The following is a 14,263-nucleotide window of genomic DNA, read 5'->3' as shown; positions in this document are numbered from 1 at the left end:
CCCCTTTAGGTACTGGAAAGCTGCTATAAGGTCTCCCTGGAGCCTTCTTTTCTCCAGGTTGAACAACTCCAACTCTCTCAGCCTGTCTTCACAGGATTGTTGCTCCAGCCCTCTGATCATCTTTGTGGCTCTCCTCTGGACCCATTCCAACAAGTCCATTTCTGTTCTGTGCTTGAGGACAACAGAGCTGGATGAAGTACTCCAGGCGGGGTCTCACCAGAGAGGAGCAGAGGAACAGAGTCACCTCCCTCAACTTGCAGGACACACCGTTTTTGATGCAGCACAGGATAGGTTGGCTTTCTGGGCTGTGAGTGCACACTCCCAGGTCATGTTTCATCAGCATCTTTGTGGCTCTCCTCTGGACCCATTCCAACAAGTCCATTTCTGTTCTGTGCTTGAGGACAACAGAGCTGGATGAAGTACTCCAGGCGGGGTCTCACCAGAGAGGAGCAGAGGAACAGAGTCACCTCCCTCAACTTGCAGGACACACCGTTTTTGATGCAGCACAGGATAGGTTGGCTTTCTGGGCTGTGAGTGCACACTCCCAGGTCATGTTTCATCAGCCAACACCCTCAAGCCCTTCTCCTCAGGGCTCCTCTCAATCTGTTCTATGCCCAGCTTGTATTTGTGCTTGGGATTGTCCCAACCCAGGGGTTGGGTCCAGGATCCAACCCAGGATCCTGCACTTGGCCTTATTGAACTTCATGAGGTTCAAACGGGCCCGGCCTGTCCAGGTCCCTCTCCATGGCACCTCTTCCCTCCAGTGTGTCAACTGCACCACACAGCTTGGTGTCATTGGCAAACTTGCTGAGGGTGCATTCAATCCCACTGTCCATGTCACTTATAAAGATATTAAACTTAACACCGGTCCCAGTACCGACCCCTGAAGAACAACACTCTTCACAGGTCTCCACTTGGACATCAAGCCATTGGCCACACCTCTGGCTGTTCAGCCAATTCCTTATCCACCAAGCGGTCCATCTGTCAAATCCACGTCTCTCAAATTAGAAACAAGGATGTTGTGCAGGACTGTCAAATGCTTTGCACAGTAAATATTATTGAAATCATATATAGCTTTATTAATATATATAACGATGCATTCTACATTCTATAAAACACCATTTAGTGCACAGTCTGGGGTACAAGTCCAGCTCTCATAAATTCATTGCCTTTTACCATGTCAGATAAGGAATTTGGCCCCTGTGCTTACAGATGAAGAGAACGCATTGAAAATTTGACTTAATGTAGCTGCATCAACAGCATATGACAAATAAAAGCAGAGCTATTTTAGGTAGAAATTATACTAACAGAAGAAAAAACAGGCCAGTAAGTAAGCATTTGTTTTATAAAAGGGATAAAGGCATTGAGAGAAAATATCTTTAGAGAGAAGGAGGATAGCAGCAATCTTGAATTCATCTTACAGGGAAAAAACTTTCCTTGCAAATTCCACCTACAGGTTAAATTTAAAGCTTTTAGGACTAGAGCTGTCGTTACAGAACTCTCAACACTAGCTGTCTCACAGGTGAATTACTGAAGCTAGGACAAAACATGTTGCTTTCATCCATGTTTCTGACCATCAAAAGCCCTAAAATAGAACACAGGCAGGAGCAAATTATCTATTTTCTTCCATATGAGCAAAAGTAGAACGTTACCACTAGCAAAGTCATTTTACAGGTTTTCATCCTGCTAGCTAACTTCTGAATGATATCTCTTGACATAATTTTTACCTTCTGGTTGCATTTTGTTTTGGAAAGGATGCATACAAATTTATTAATGTAGAAGAAGAAAATAGCAGCTCCAGAAAAGTCTGTCTCATCAAGCTAAAAAGATGCCTTTAAGTATTTTCTTCCATTAAGGAACATTTTTATATTTAGAAACAAGTACATGCACCATTTTGTAGAACACAGATGGCAAACTCTTACCTCCTTCTTGGTAAATTCTGGTGGATGGTCATTTTTGTCATCAATAAGAATAGTGGCAGTTGCTGTGCCAGTTAGTCCCACATCAAGACCGCCCATATCCTTAGCTTCTATAACTAGCTCGTATTTTGGGGTTTCCATAGTCTGAAAAAATAACAGAAAATGAAAATTTAAAACAAACAAACAAACAACAACCCACAACTGATTGCATACTACTTTTAATTCACATTAACAGAATAAATTAAGAAAATCTAAAACTCAATTTGGCCTGATAAAACATAGTATAGAAACAGATCTGTTACCACAGTGTTTTACCAAAACAGCACATCCTTCTATGAACTTCAGCTGCTACAATAGAAACCTTATTTGAAATCCAGTATGAAGGAATACAGGTGAACATTGGTAAACAGTACATAATCTATCCTGTTATTTAAGGAGATTAGGAAAGAGGAGAGAAATTAATATATAGCTGCTCTTTAAGAGGAAAATCTCACTTCAGTGCACCAATATTTAGCAGCTTGCTTCATCAGTATTATGATAGGTACATAATTAAATACTAATGTCACAATCTACATATAAATTCACTTTATTTTATTAAATCACATTCATTCTGTGTATTAGCATTTAGAATAGTAATCTAAGTTTGCTTCACTGTAAGAAACAAGAAAGCAGTTTCTAAAATTGGCAAAACCCACCAGTTATTGCACAAAGCAAACGTGTATAGTAACATTAACGATTTACATCTATAATATCCAATTACTATGTCATGGTTACTTATCTGACTGCCTACCTATCATAGAACCATACAGCATAGGACCATAGCAAAAGCCATCCTTAATTTCATGCAAACCCTCCCCCAAAAGACAGCCATAACTTGGAAAAAGAAATTTGTGGCCACCGTTCTGCAATGGGAACGTGACAGCATTTCTAATTCACTTCTCTCACATCAGGCATGAAAGCACATCTGTTTGCAAGCTGGACAATGGTAGTAATACATCCTATCAAAGGGGGCTATTACCAGCATCAGAACCTGCTCCTCATAGAGAATTTTGACACGGATTTCACTGGAGACAAAACTGGGCATCTAATTAAAATGAGTATTTTCCCCATTTGTATGGCTGCCTTATATGGAACCATCTGCCCAAAGACCATATGTGCTGCATCATCAATGGAGGACACAGATGGGAAAGTGCTGCAGTCACCTTTAAAAATACATGGTAAGGATATCACATGCACTTAGGAATGTTTTTTCAAACATTCCTTGGAAACTAAGTCTGGATCTCAGGGGCAAAGTGACATAACAATGCCAGAAAGGGGCTGAGGCACCACTGCTAGAGGGCTTCTTAACCTCAGACCAGCTCTACCAGACAATTGGTTTTACAAGAACCAAGGCTACATGCCTTTGACATCACCCATTCTGTGTCCTTCATCTAACACTTTTCTGGAGAATTAACATGCAGGGAGGCAACTGGTGTGAGACTCTGTATAGCACAGAACAGTTATGACAAGCTCACGTCCAGCTTTTCATCCACCAGTACCCCCAAGTCCTTCTCTGCAGGGCTGCTCCCAATCCATTCATCCCCCAGCCTGTATCTCACCATTTAACATTTTAAAAGACTGATTTCTCATCTCCATCTTAGCAAAGCAACCTCTCATGCCACACAATCTTCTCTGTGGCTAAGCATTTTGGAAGCGTTCATTAAATAGTGCATTTTGCATGATACATTTTCCTGGGGACGTCACAACACCTTTCTTGGAGCACAGGTAAGGAGGAGATCCCAACTCCTTAGTACTTAGATCTTAAAGCATTTTTAGCACATGAGAGAAGAAACTGTATCAGTTGCTCATCAGATCAGCTATTATGAACCAATATATTTGCACGTAAAACCAATAAATCAAGCTGGAAGATATATTTAGTTCTAAAAACATATGGAATGCTAAAAAAATCAGATGCCACTGCTACTTAGGGGATCCTAAAAAATGTATTTCCTTGAGTCTTCCAACATTATTGCATGAAATTAATCTCAGAAGGCAGCGAACCCAGAACAGGAGTTTGATTTATAACATCATATAAATATACGCAAAGAAATATTACTGACATGTCTCCAACATAAATTCAGATTATAGAGTGGAACAAAACCTACAGTTTTCATATATTTATTTTCTAAAATGTTTTGAATGCATTTAAATCTGAATGGAGCTTCTCTCCCCTCCCCTGGATGCAACTTTTTCATTATTTTGATTAGGAAGTTGTTATTATTGTATGGAAAACTTGCAAAGCCATTTATCACTTCATGTTTATAAGCCTCTGCTCAGAAAGAAGACCATTTTTACTCACAAATTGGCCTTTTTTCCTTTGAAAACTGTCCCATTTTCTATTGAAAGCAAGCCCATTTATGCTAGAAATTGTGTCTACTGCAGCAGAAATTTCTGTGACAGAAGTCCAATGTTTAAGCTTGCAATGGAATGTGAAAAACATCAAATGTTGAGTAGTGTTTCATATCATTATGAACACTTCACACTTTCCAGCTATGCAGCACTTTCTACATCAAGTTCTGTCACCAAATATTTGCTTTGTTAAAGAAAGCAACTCCTAACAGATCCAAACCTGAGAGCAGAGGCATGTTCCCATCAGACGCTCTCTTTACACTAGGAGATTGCATGTAAAGGACTTTTTAGCATTTGCCATACTTATAGCCCAATTAATTCAGGCACTAGAAGCAATTATTTGGGTCTGTGTGATTTATCACACTACTGGTAAATCCTGGGACACAAGAGCGGGGATCTGTGGACAGAGCTCTTACTGTGCTCTTAGAAACCCTGTTCCTCAGCTGATGATGCTGTGGAGGGTCAGGGTGGAATCTGTGCTGGGGACATCCCCCCGGGTAGGGGCTGCACTGCAAGATGTTATGGAAACTCCTTGTCTTTTCCCTCTTCACAGTGCTCCGGTCTTTTACCCCAGAACGGTCTGTCCCTGCACTGGCTCCCACCTTGAGAGAAATGAGTGCTCCTGGAGGGGGGCAATAGAGGAGAAAAGCAGCCTTCCTCCCCCATCTCCATCCCTGCTACGCTGTGGAGGTAAGGGATAAACGCAGCACCCACTGTTAGTAGCATTTTGGGACCCCACACTTGCTCAGACTGCTGTCCCACCATGACATTGCCTGTCCCCAAACCCAGGCCCCCTGCTTCTCAAAGCCAACCTTCTCTGCAACCTAGACCCTAAAGCACACTCTTGCAAAAACAATCCAATTAATACTATTTGGAGATTGAGATGTTAGCAATATAAATATGTAACAACTCTCAACAAAGTAGATCTACAGCTAAGAAGGATAATAGATTATTTTAATAAATGAACATGAAGCACTGTTTGTGTAGCTTATTATTTATCAACTGTGACTTTGTAGAATGTAACACTGTTGAGAGGGTTTGTATAATTACAGCAGGAGAACCATTCCTTTCCCCATAAATTTTCACTCTAGTCATTTAACCACGGCAGGGGTGACACTGGCAAATTGTTTGGTTTGCCAAGGAGGTGAGCTGTGTCTTGAGTGTTTTTCTTTGATGGTCCACCCACTGCCATTCCCACCAGTGTTAACATTCCTATCAGATTTCTCTCCCCTGCTCTCTTGACATAACTGGCTCAGCACTGGTAAACAACAAGTGCCAGAAAGGCACTTTTTCAGATTTCAGATTCCTGTCAAAGCCAGCAGAATCTAATCACAAGAGACGGAAATAAAGAGTTCAGTGCAGATACACAGGTGGAACAAACCAAGTGATTACTTTTAGGTAGTACTCAACAAAACCAGATAATGATGGTTTTCTCCTGAGTCTAAATCTTTTAATATTTCTTACAGATACAATAAAAAACTATCAGTGACTTAAAAGAAGCAAACCATGGCTACTGTTTCACACCACCTGCAGTAACAGTCCAAGTCTTGGTATAGGCTATCACTTGCAGGCTGTAAGGCATTTATGTGCCATTGAAACTCAGCTGGAATTGACAGCATCTTCAGTTGAACTCAGTACGGTTGAACTCAAAATGTCAGATGGAAACAACTGGAACTACTTGCATGATTACAAGGAAAGTTTAGGATCCTTAGGTGACCACTGGCATTTTCAAACATGTCCAAGTCCTGAATTTCCAGTTACGTACATGGACTCTCAGATCCATGTAAAAACAGATCTCCTCTCTGCAACTTCAGATATCCAAAGCTTTTAGAAGTATGACCAACCTATCTCCCCTTGTTTATTTACTGGTAAGGAAGTGCAATCACTCCGGCAGCTGATGTTTGCACTGCAGCCTGGCTTTTTTCCATCTATCCTTAGACATTCAAATTAAACGTCTCCTTTATTGGAGCATCACTGCCATAGAGTATGTTTCTGTATTTGTTTGCACTGATGATCTCAGGAGCTCAGTGCTCCCTGGTGCACACATCTTGGTGCGTGACTAAAGCTGGCTGAAGATCTTGACTTGATAAAGATCACAAGAAGTAGCCACAACTGAGGAAGAGAAATCACATTCTGGCACTGTATTTAAGAAGCTTGTCCCGCAGTGAATGATTAATTGTCCCATCGAGATTCGATGACCCTGATAACTCTACATTTGGTTGTGGGAGGAGGTAGGAAAAAAATCTAGTTTTGCTTAACATCTGGATTTCAAAATTTTCAGTCTGAATTTCTATTTGAATATAAATAAAAGCAGAATAACTCATGCAGATTCATCAGAAAGAGCATGAGAACACTCTTGTAACAGAGACCTCTTTTTGCCATTGACACCTGAAAAGTTATGAGTAAATCTAATCTCTAAAGTTGGCATATAGATCATATATGTATGAAAAGCACTTCATTCTGGCTGAAAATTGAAATCCTGGTCACTGGTAGAGTCAGTCAGTTAGTAATGTACTTTACTAAAATAATGCTTTCTAGTTTTCCAGTGTAGCTATCTAGCTATTTTCAGGAGATAATATATTTTCTGAAAGGACACGCTATTTGGTATTTGTAAATCTATTTGCAACACTGAAGCTAAACTAAGAAGAATTTGGACCAAGGCTTAATCTTCTTTGCAACACGTGAAGATGGACTGGGTTCAGAATTTTAGGCTACTTTAGTCTTTTATTTAATCTGTAATTCAAAGATGTTTAAACAGGAGTTCAATACATTTTCTTGTAGATCTTCAAAACATTGTTTTTACTATTGACATTTAAATTATATGTAGGGGGGTTGAAAAAGACTAATTTTGGCATTTTTCCCTTTTGTATTTATTCACATCAGCAGCCTGCTATTGAACTCTGTGTATTTTGCAGTTTCTCTTTTAGTGAATTTTAGGATCCTGCTAAGGATTTCACGCTGCGAATCCCTGCCTCATACCAGCACCCGGTTAAAAGCTGCAGACAAGACACCAAAGTCTGGAAAATGACAGAACTCTAAAAACCATCTTTTCAGTGTTTCCTCCTGGATGGGTGTTCCCTGCGAAGTGTCTTTAGCTAGGTCTTCATCCAGTGTTCTCCAGTCATTGTAAGACACCTATGAATCGCACGTCCAGAAAAGTGCACACTTCGTATCCCAACACCCAAGCCTTCATTTGGTGTCTCATCTAAAAAAAACTGGGGAGAGTAAAAATTCCTGAATTCACATTCAGCACTCAGTTGCTAAGATCAAAACAAACACTGTCTGGGAAGCAAACACCTTACAGAACGTTCAAAACTCTCGTAAGGGTTTAAAGTATCCTTTCAGGCTATCTTTATACTTTTTACCAATAGAAAGCCTTTTTACTATTTTGTGAATATTCACATTTTCTATACCAATGCCTCAACACTTCTACTTATAATTCTCTTATAAACTATGTATTCATGCATAATACTATTATCAGTAGTTTGCTACCATATCATAGTTGTTACTAATGCCTTTATAATATAATGCTAACCAAAAAGAAAAATTCTTAGTATTTCAGTAATTTCAGTTCATGCAAAATAAATGCTTGTGTTCATTTAAGATGATAATTACATACAGTATGCCCTGAATATGTCCTATTAAGACATAATCAATGTTCTTGTTGAGTAACAATATCAACATTGAATCTAACATTGTTCCAGAGTATGCTGTCAGGATTTTGACAAATGTAGAATAAAAAAAAAATGAAGCAATGTGACTATTAAAAGCTCTAACAGACATAAGGCTTTTATAATTATAATATCAGCATTTATTTTAAATGCCAATTGCTGCTGCATAAAAAGGGCAATACACACAGAGGCTTTGCATTCAGAGCTTGAATTACAGTTTGATGAATACAAAACCCCGAACAATTTTGTAACATAAATCTTTTTTAGCTCATCAATTTCCAATTTTTTATATTATAAAGGAAGGTCTACCTTTTAATCACTGCAATAATGTACTTCTCTTATGAAGGAAATCAATATCTATTTACTAGCCACAGGAGACATATAGTTCATAGGTATATCTGGAAGCAAAAAAAGGACTAAATTTTCTCTTTCAGCAGTTGCTGTTAAAAAAAGAAAAGAAATTGCTCCAAAGAGCTTAATACAAATAGGTTTCCCGGCAAGAGACATTTGTTTTTCATAAAGAGGAAATCTGTAACTATTTAATATGCAGGATGTATAGGATCATGACTTTAATTCTTCATAATGCTGACATATCTATAGGGCTGATATACATGGATATGTTTGTTACATTTTATGTGAAACAGCGGGACTGTATGTGGATGGTTCCAATATTTTGTGTAAAACTGATCAGTCTTGACTAATATGGAAAATTAGGATTTAGAGTTGCCATTGCATTTGTATCATTTTGAAGAAGGCTGCCAACCATGATAGGGTGACAAGCTTTCCTTTGAGAAATATTAGAAATCTGTAGAGAAAAGCTATTTGTTTACTGCTCACTGTGCAAAAATGTATATCTCAGCTCTTACAGACAAGCACCACAGTATTTGTGAGATATTAACTTCACTCAAGGGACCATCCTTACATTGAGAATGTTACTAACAAGGAAATTCTTCTTGGGTAGAGACCACCAGTTTCTAGAACAGAACAGTGATTGAAGTTCCATTTAGTCTGATATATTTCCATTTAAATTACTATTCTTAGTTAGGTACTACCAAAAATAAGCCCTGGGAAGAGAGTAAACATTCAGTATTCTAAACAAAATCCTTCATTATCATAAAAAAAAGTAACACCACTGAAGTTCATACCCCTACACTGATTTTTACCAGCCAAAGATATGTCCCTGAGTTCCTTTGTTTGGAACAGAGTTGCATGTGATCTGCAACAGCTACTCACAAGATGCTTATGGTTTGGGTAAAGAAACATTTTCCATGTTCACTGTGTTAGAATTATAAACTGCTATAATAATTTTGAATAGCAATGGAGAATAAGAATCCCAATGTCCCAAGGAAAATACTTGCTGTCAAATGTCATTAAATCATATTTTTTTTTTTTTTAATACAAGCTTTCCTTCTGGACAAATATATGTAATTTCTTTTTTTTTTTCCCCAGGAAAAGAATTCAGTTGTTCCTCATAATTAAACAGTACTGCAGAAACCTTTCATTTCAGTGTGAAAGCATCAATTATTATGTAACTTCTCTTGCTGATTTTAGACCATTTAATCACTCTATTATTATTACATACTTGGAGGTGTCAGGAATAAAACTACCACACTCATCTTACCTAAACCTTCTGCCAACAGTAGGCAATAGCTATAGTGAATGTCTATTCCCCAAAATAAAAATAAAAGATAAATACATTATAGTCTATATGCAACTATAGGGTGTGATATATGCAAACAGTCCCTTTGTGTTTACATGTCACTAAGGCTGCCATCACTGCTATACCCTTCCAAAGATTGTCCAGAGTTTAAAGAATGCCTACAATCGCGCTTGCCAGATCAGAGTCCCTCCAAGCTCTGTGTTATACGGTAGCCCAACTTGCTGCTCCAATGCCTGCTGGAGTTTGGATTCCCTCCCTGCAGCCACAGACATACCCTTTAGGAGATGGAGCATGGAATTCAGCCGATGGGGAGTTTGGAGGCCAAAGCTGCTGTAAGCTTCTTTTGGAGTTGCTACACATAAATCTAAGTTGGCCACGAAGCCTGCCCAGGATGGAGCATCATTTCCATTATCCATGATTCTCCACAGCTCTGACTTTTCACAAAGTGCTGTGCTGCCCTAACACACCTTCCCATGTGCTGCCCATTCCTAATGACAGCATGTCCCTTCTCACAGTGCTTGCACCAAAGAGAACCCCCAACCCTTCCTGTATATGAAACACCTAGTACTCTGCTAGCGTGGTCCCTTCACATAGTACCAAAACACTGCTGAAGCCATGGGGTTATAAATATTCCTTACCGACTAGATACCTACCAGTGCTTCTATTCCAATTTTTGACACTGTATATTATTCCCATTAATTTATTCCACCTAGATGAAACCATTGATAGAGTGGGTGGCAAATAATTTCCTTGATGCTCAACACTTTCTAAGCCTTAATTTATTTTCTTATTGAGCACAGTAACAATGCTAATAAGCAAAAACTTTCAAGGACTTTTTCATTAAAATGGGAACTTATAATCAGAAATGTTAACAGTTTGACTGACAGGTGTAGGAGCCACTATTCTCTCCAGTCCTGATTAATACACTTGTAAGGAAATATTGAAACTACTAAACATGCTGTCAATTTATATTTCATTATTTTTACAAAGGTAATAGTTTGAACAGAGCATATCAAAAGAGCTTTGACTCAAAACAAATAAATGTCTGCATCAGCACATCCCACTGGATAAGGGAAGGGAAGATTCAGTTCTGTCTGAACAGAACATTCAACCTTGTTGTCTCGACTGCTTCAGAAAGTACTAAAGCTCAAGCTTGCTGTCAGGAGCACTCAAGATTAGAACTCCCTTCTGGATTACAGACATTTACTTCAACAAAGCTTTGGATTTTTTTTGCCTTTTTTTTTTTTTTTTTTTCAAATGACTATGTTTCTGTAACAAATGTTCATTCCAGCAAATCAATATGTTTCCATAAAAACTGTTCTCCTGTAATACCCAATCAGCTCTATTTGCAGTGTTAATTATATATTCCATTTTAACAGTCACATTTTGCAATTCAAATAATCTGCAGACCAAAAGATATTTGCTGGAAGAATGTTCAAATAATTTTCAGCCATTAACATATTAGAGCTGTACAATCTGTTTGCAGACAATTTGTGAAGAGAAAGAAGGGCAAAGATGTGCTAATAAATTATTAGTTGCAAATTACTGAATCATTCTTAGTCCCTGCTGTAGGTAGAAATGAGTCTATTTAAATCTCAAAACATAAAAGAAGAGACAAGTTTCTCCAACACAGTAACCTACCACGGTTATCAGTAGACAGCTTTTCAAATATCTCAATATTAAAATACCTCTGCCAAGAGAATTCCCTAAGTATACGAAGGGTGTAAAGGTCAGATAATAAGGATCAGTACACAGAGATGAGTCAAAGTGTTCTGCTGCAACTTTAAGAGTGAAAAAATCATAAGCAACCCCCAAATTATTCAGCATTAAAAGATCCTCAGCCTAGCATAAAACAGACAGCTCCACTGACTTTAAATGGGTTACCCAAATTTATTTACATTTATTAAGCTATAACTTATGATGTTTATGAATGCATATGCATATGTGTGTTCATGCCACAATGTAAGATGTTTGTCTCTCTTGTACAACTGGCAAGTTTCCCATAGATTTGCATTAAAAGCAAAGCAGAACTGAAATCCAGAAGGCTGCCTTCCAAATCATCATGGCATCAAGAGCACGAAAACCAAAGGTCCTAGGACACACACTTTGAAAAAAAGTCCCCAAATTCTTCAAAACAGGAGGATGAAAGTAATATTGCCTGCCTTGCTGCAGGTATAATCACATTAGAATCAGGGAATTTAGCTCATCAGTAAGAAAAAGGGGTGTGTGTACCTTTGTGCAATGCAGACTCTAGAAATGAATGAGAAGTCCGAAGCATTTAACCCATTGGGGAGGGGAATCAATTTGTGGTTATAAATATTTCATACGACAGCAATAACATGCAGCTGGTCAACACTCCCCTATGTTTATTGGAAACAAATTGCTTTCCTAAACTGTGTGGATAGCAGCCAGTGTCAGTTATCAGTGATCTCACTGATGAACACACATTATACCTGCAGCCCCAAAACATGGGAATCCTTCACTGAGCAAAGAAACAAAAGGCTTTGTTAAGGATGCTTATCACTGCTTGAATTTGCTCCTCGAGTCCGAGTCAGGTTCAAGCAGCCCTAAAGTGTTTCCTGCAGGCTTTGGAGGAGGGTCTGGAACAGTTCCAAAAGGTAAATGCTGCCTTTCATAAAAGTGTGTCCCAGAAAAGGCATCTCCAAACCAGGGGGAAAGAAGAAATAGGTGGCGTTTAATCTTCTAAACATGCCAAGAAGTGGGTCTGAACAAGGCAGAGGTAAAACTTGAAGCAGTTCAACCTAAGCTTCACACCTCACTTTCCCCACAAAATCAAGGAACAAAACAATAATATAGCTGAAATCCTGGACACTATAGGACTCTGTACTCCCAGGCTGCACCTACTAGCAGGAAAGACCTTTTGAACCTTCCCATTGCCTACACAACTTTTCTCCCATTTGCGTCACTAAGAGTGTGGCAACTGGAGTTCTTTCAGCTGAAACTGAAGCTGGAGAATGTTCCTTGGGCATCATCTAATTCTTTCCAGCCATCAGTGTGATTCAGTGCGGGGAACCAGACTAGAGCTGTGTGAAGCGAAACCAGCAGTGTACAGTATGGATGTCAGGTCCTCAGCATGAACTATTTTGCTCTCCAGATCTGCTTCTGCTGGCCTACTCTATCTGCTTAATGCAGAGATAGCCTTACAATCCACAATAAACTAGGCAGCTATGGAGTTTACAGTATCTAACTAGTGACAGCAACCTGTTACCCCAGAGCAGGTCAAGAGATACAGCTGTGACAAGAACCAACAGAGCCCCCAAAGTTCCAAATGCTGCGACACAAGCGTGGCACAAGACAAGGATGAATCATCTCATAAACCATCCGACGGTACCTGACGCAGAGGCTTTTCAAGTAGGTGTTTCCTCCGTACTCCCAAACAGCATCTCTAGATCTACAAAAGCTCAGCATTATTCCTGTGCCCAGTTTATACTGAAGAATGTGAACAAGGCCATTTGCTCGCTAAGGTCTGTGACTGATCACTGGGAAACAGGTTTCTTGAGGATCTTTGCACAGCAGCTGAAAATGAAAGTTTTCCTTGAGCTTCAATATATAATCATCTAAACCAATATTCTCTGCCTAGGTCGTAAAAGATAATAAGTTTTATGATACTTCCCTAATGCCATGTCTTTACCTAATCTGTTATCAAATGAATCAAAATGAAGCTTACTGGGTTAACGTCAGAAATCACATTCTCATAAATTAGGAGCACTTAGATTATATTTCCCTCCATAAACATTCCAATTCCCACAACAGAAAGCAATGTTATAAAGGTCAGGATGGAAATTGTGTTTCTGCTGTGTAATCTGCTTTGCAAATTTGTACCAGTGGTCAAAATGCCCAGAAAACTCAATTACTGACTTGCTATGACAACCACACATCAGCAGGCCTAGGCAGACAGAGGTTATTTCTAAAATTAGTACCCTAATGGAAAGAACACATTCTATGATTCCAGACTACAACCTTTGCCTGATGTTTATATTGTTAAATATTAATGGGAGCACTGTCATTTCAGACATATTATCAGGAACATAATATTCTAGTTAAATAGGTACATTCTAAGTTGGAGGGGAAAAAATCCCTCCATGTCCATTTGAATCATTTACCATTTAAAGGTGGTATTCATATCAATATAGTCATCAAATGTTACTTTTAATCACTATTATAATTTTTCCTTTAACTTTAATTTTGTATGCAAATCTTATTTTAGAGTTTAGTGTTCTATTGCCAGTAATAATTCCAGGTAGCTTTTGAAATAAAAGACCCTGCTGAGAGTGTAATGAATCAGTAAATGATACCAGCTTTGCCCATGGACACAAAAAAATTCTAGTGGCTGCATTTATACTCTCGTTGGGTTATACCCGCAGAATATAAATTGATCTAATTCTAGATCATCCAAGGGAAAATGATGTAAAATGGATTTCAATTACACTATTGCTGTTTTACAAAAAAAGCTTATCACACTATGGGGTGAAAAATCAACCCCTCCATAGGATTTACTTTCTGATGGAAGACTTAACAGTGGAATTTACATTTAAAAACTTCTCCAGTCAATTTCATTCTTTTCTTACTTAATCCTATGTATCATTTTATCAGCTTCCTTTCAT

General features: G+C 38.6%; 1 protein-coding gene across 1 annotated transcript in view; it reads right to left on the bottom strand.

Moving 5' to 3' along the window:
* Window positions 1-14,263, bottom strand: part of CDH13 (cadherin 13) — a 465,789-nt gene that overhangs the window by 77,738 nt on the left and 373,788 nt on the right. The window contains exon 8 of the mRNA XM_014942408.1: window positions 1,923-2,063. Coding sequence (XP_014797894.1) covers window positions 1,923-2,063 — 141 coding nt within the window. The remainder of the gene's footprint in view (window positions 1-1,922; window positions 2,064-14,263) is intronic.

This window comes from Calidris pugnax, unplaced genomic scaffold (assembly GCF_001431845.1).
Source record: "Calidris pugnax isolate Ruff unplaced genomic scaffold, ASM143184v1 scaffold28, whole genome shotgun sequence".
Lineage (NCBI taxonomy): Eukaryota > Metazoa > Chordata > Aves > Charadriiformes > Scolopacidae > Calidris > Calidris pugnax.
The sequence above is the reverse complement of the archived record's forward strand: the minus strand, read 5'-3'. Positions and strand labels throughout refer to the sequence as shown.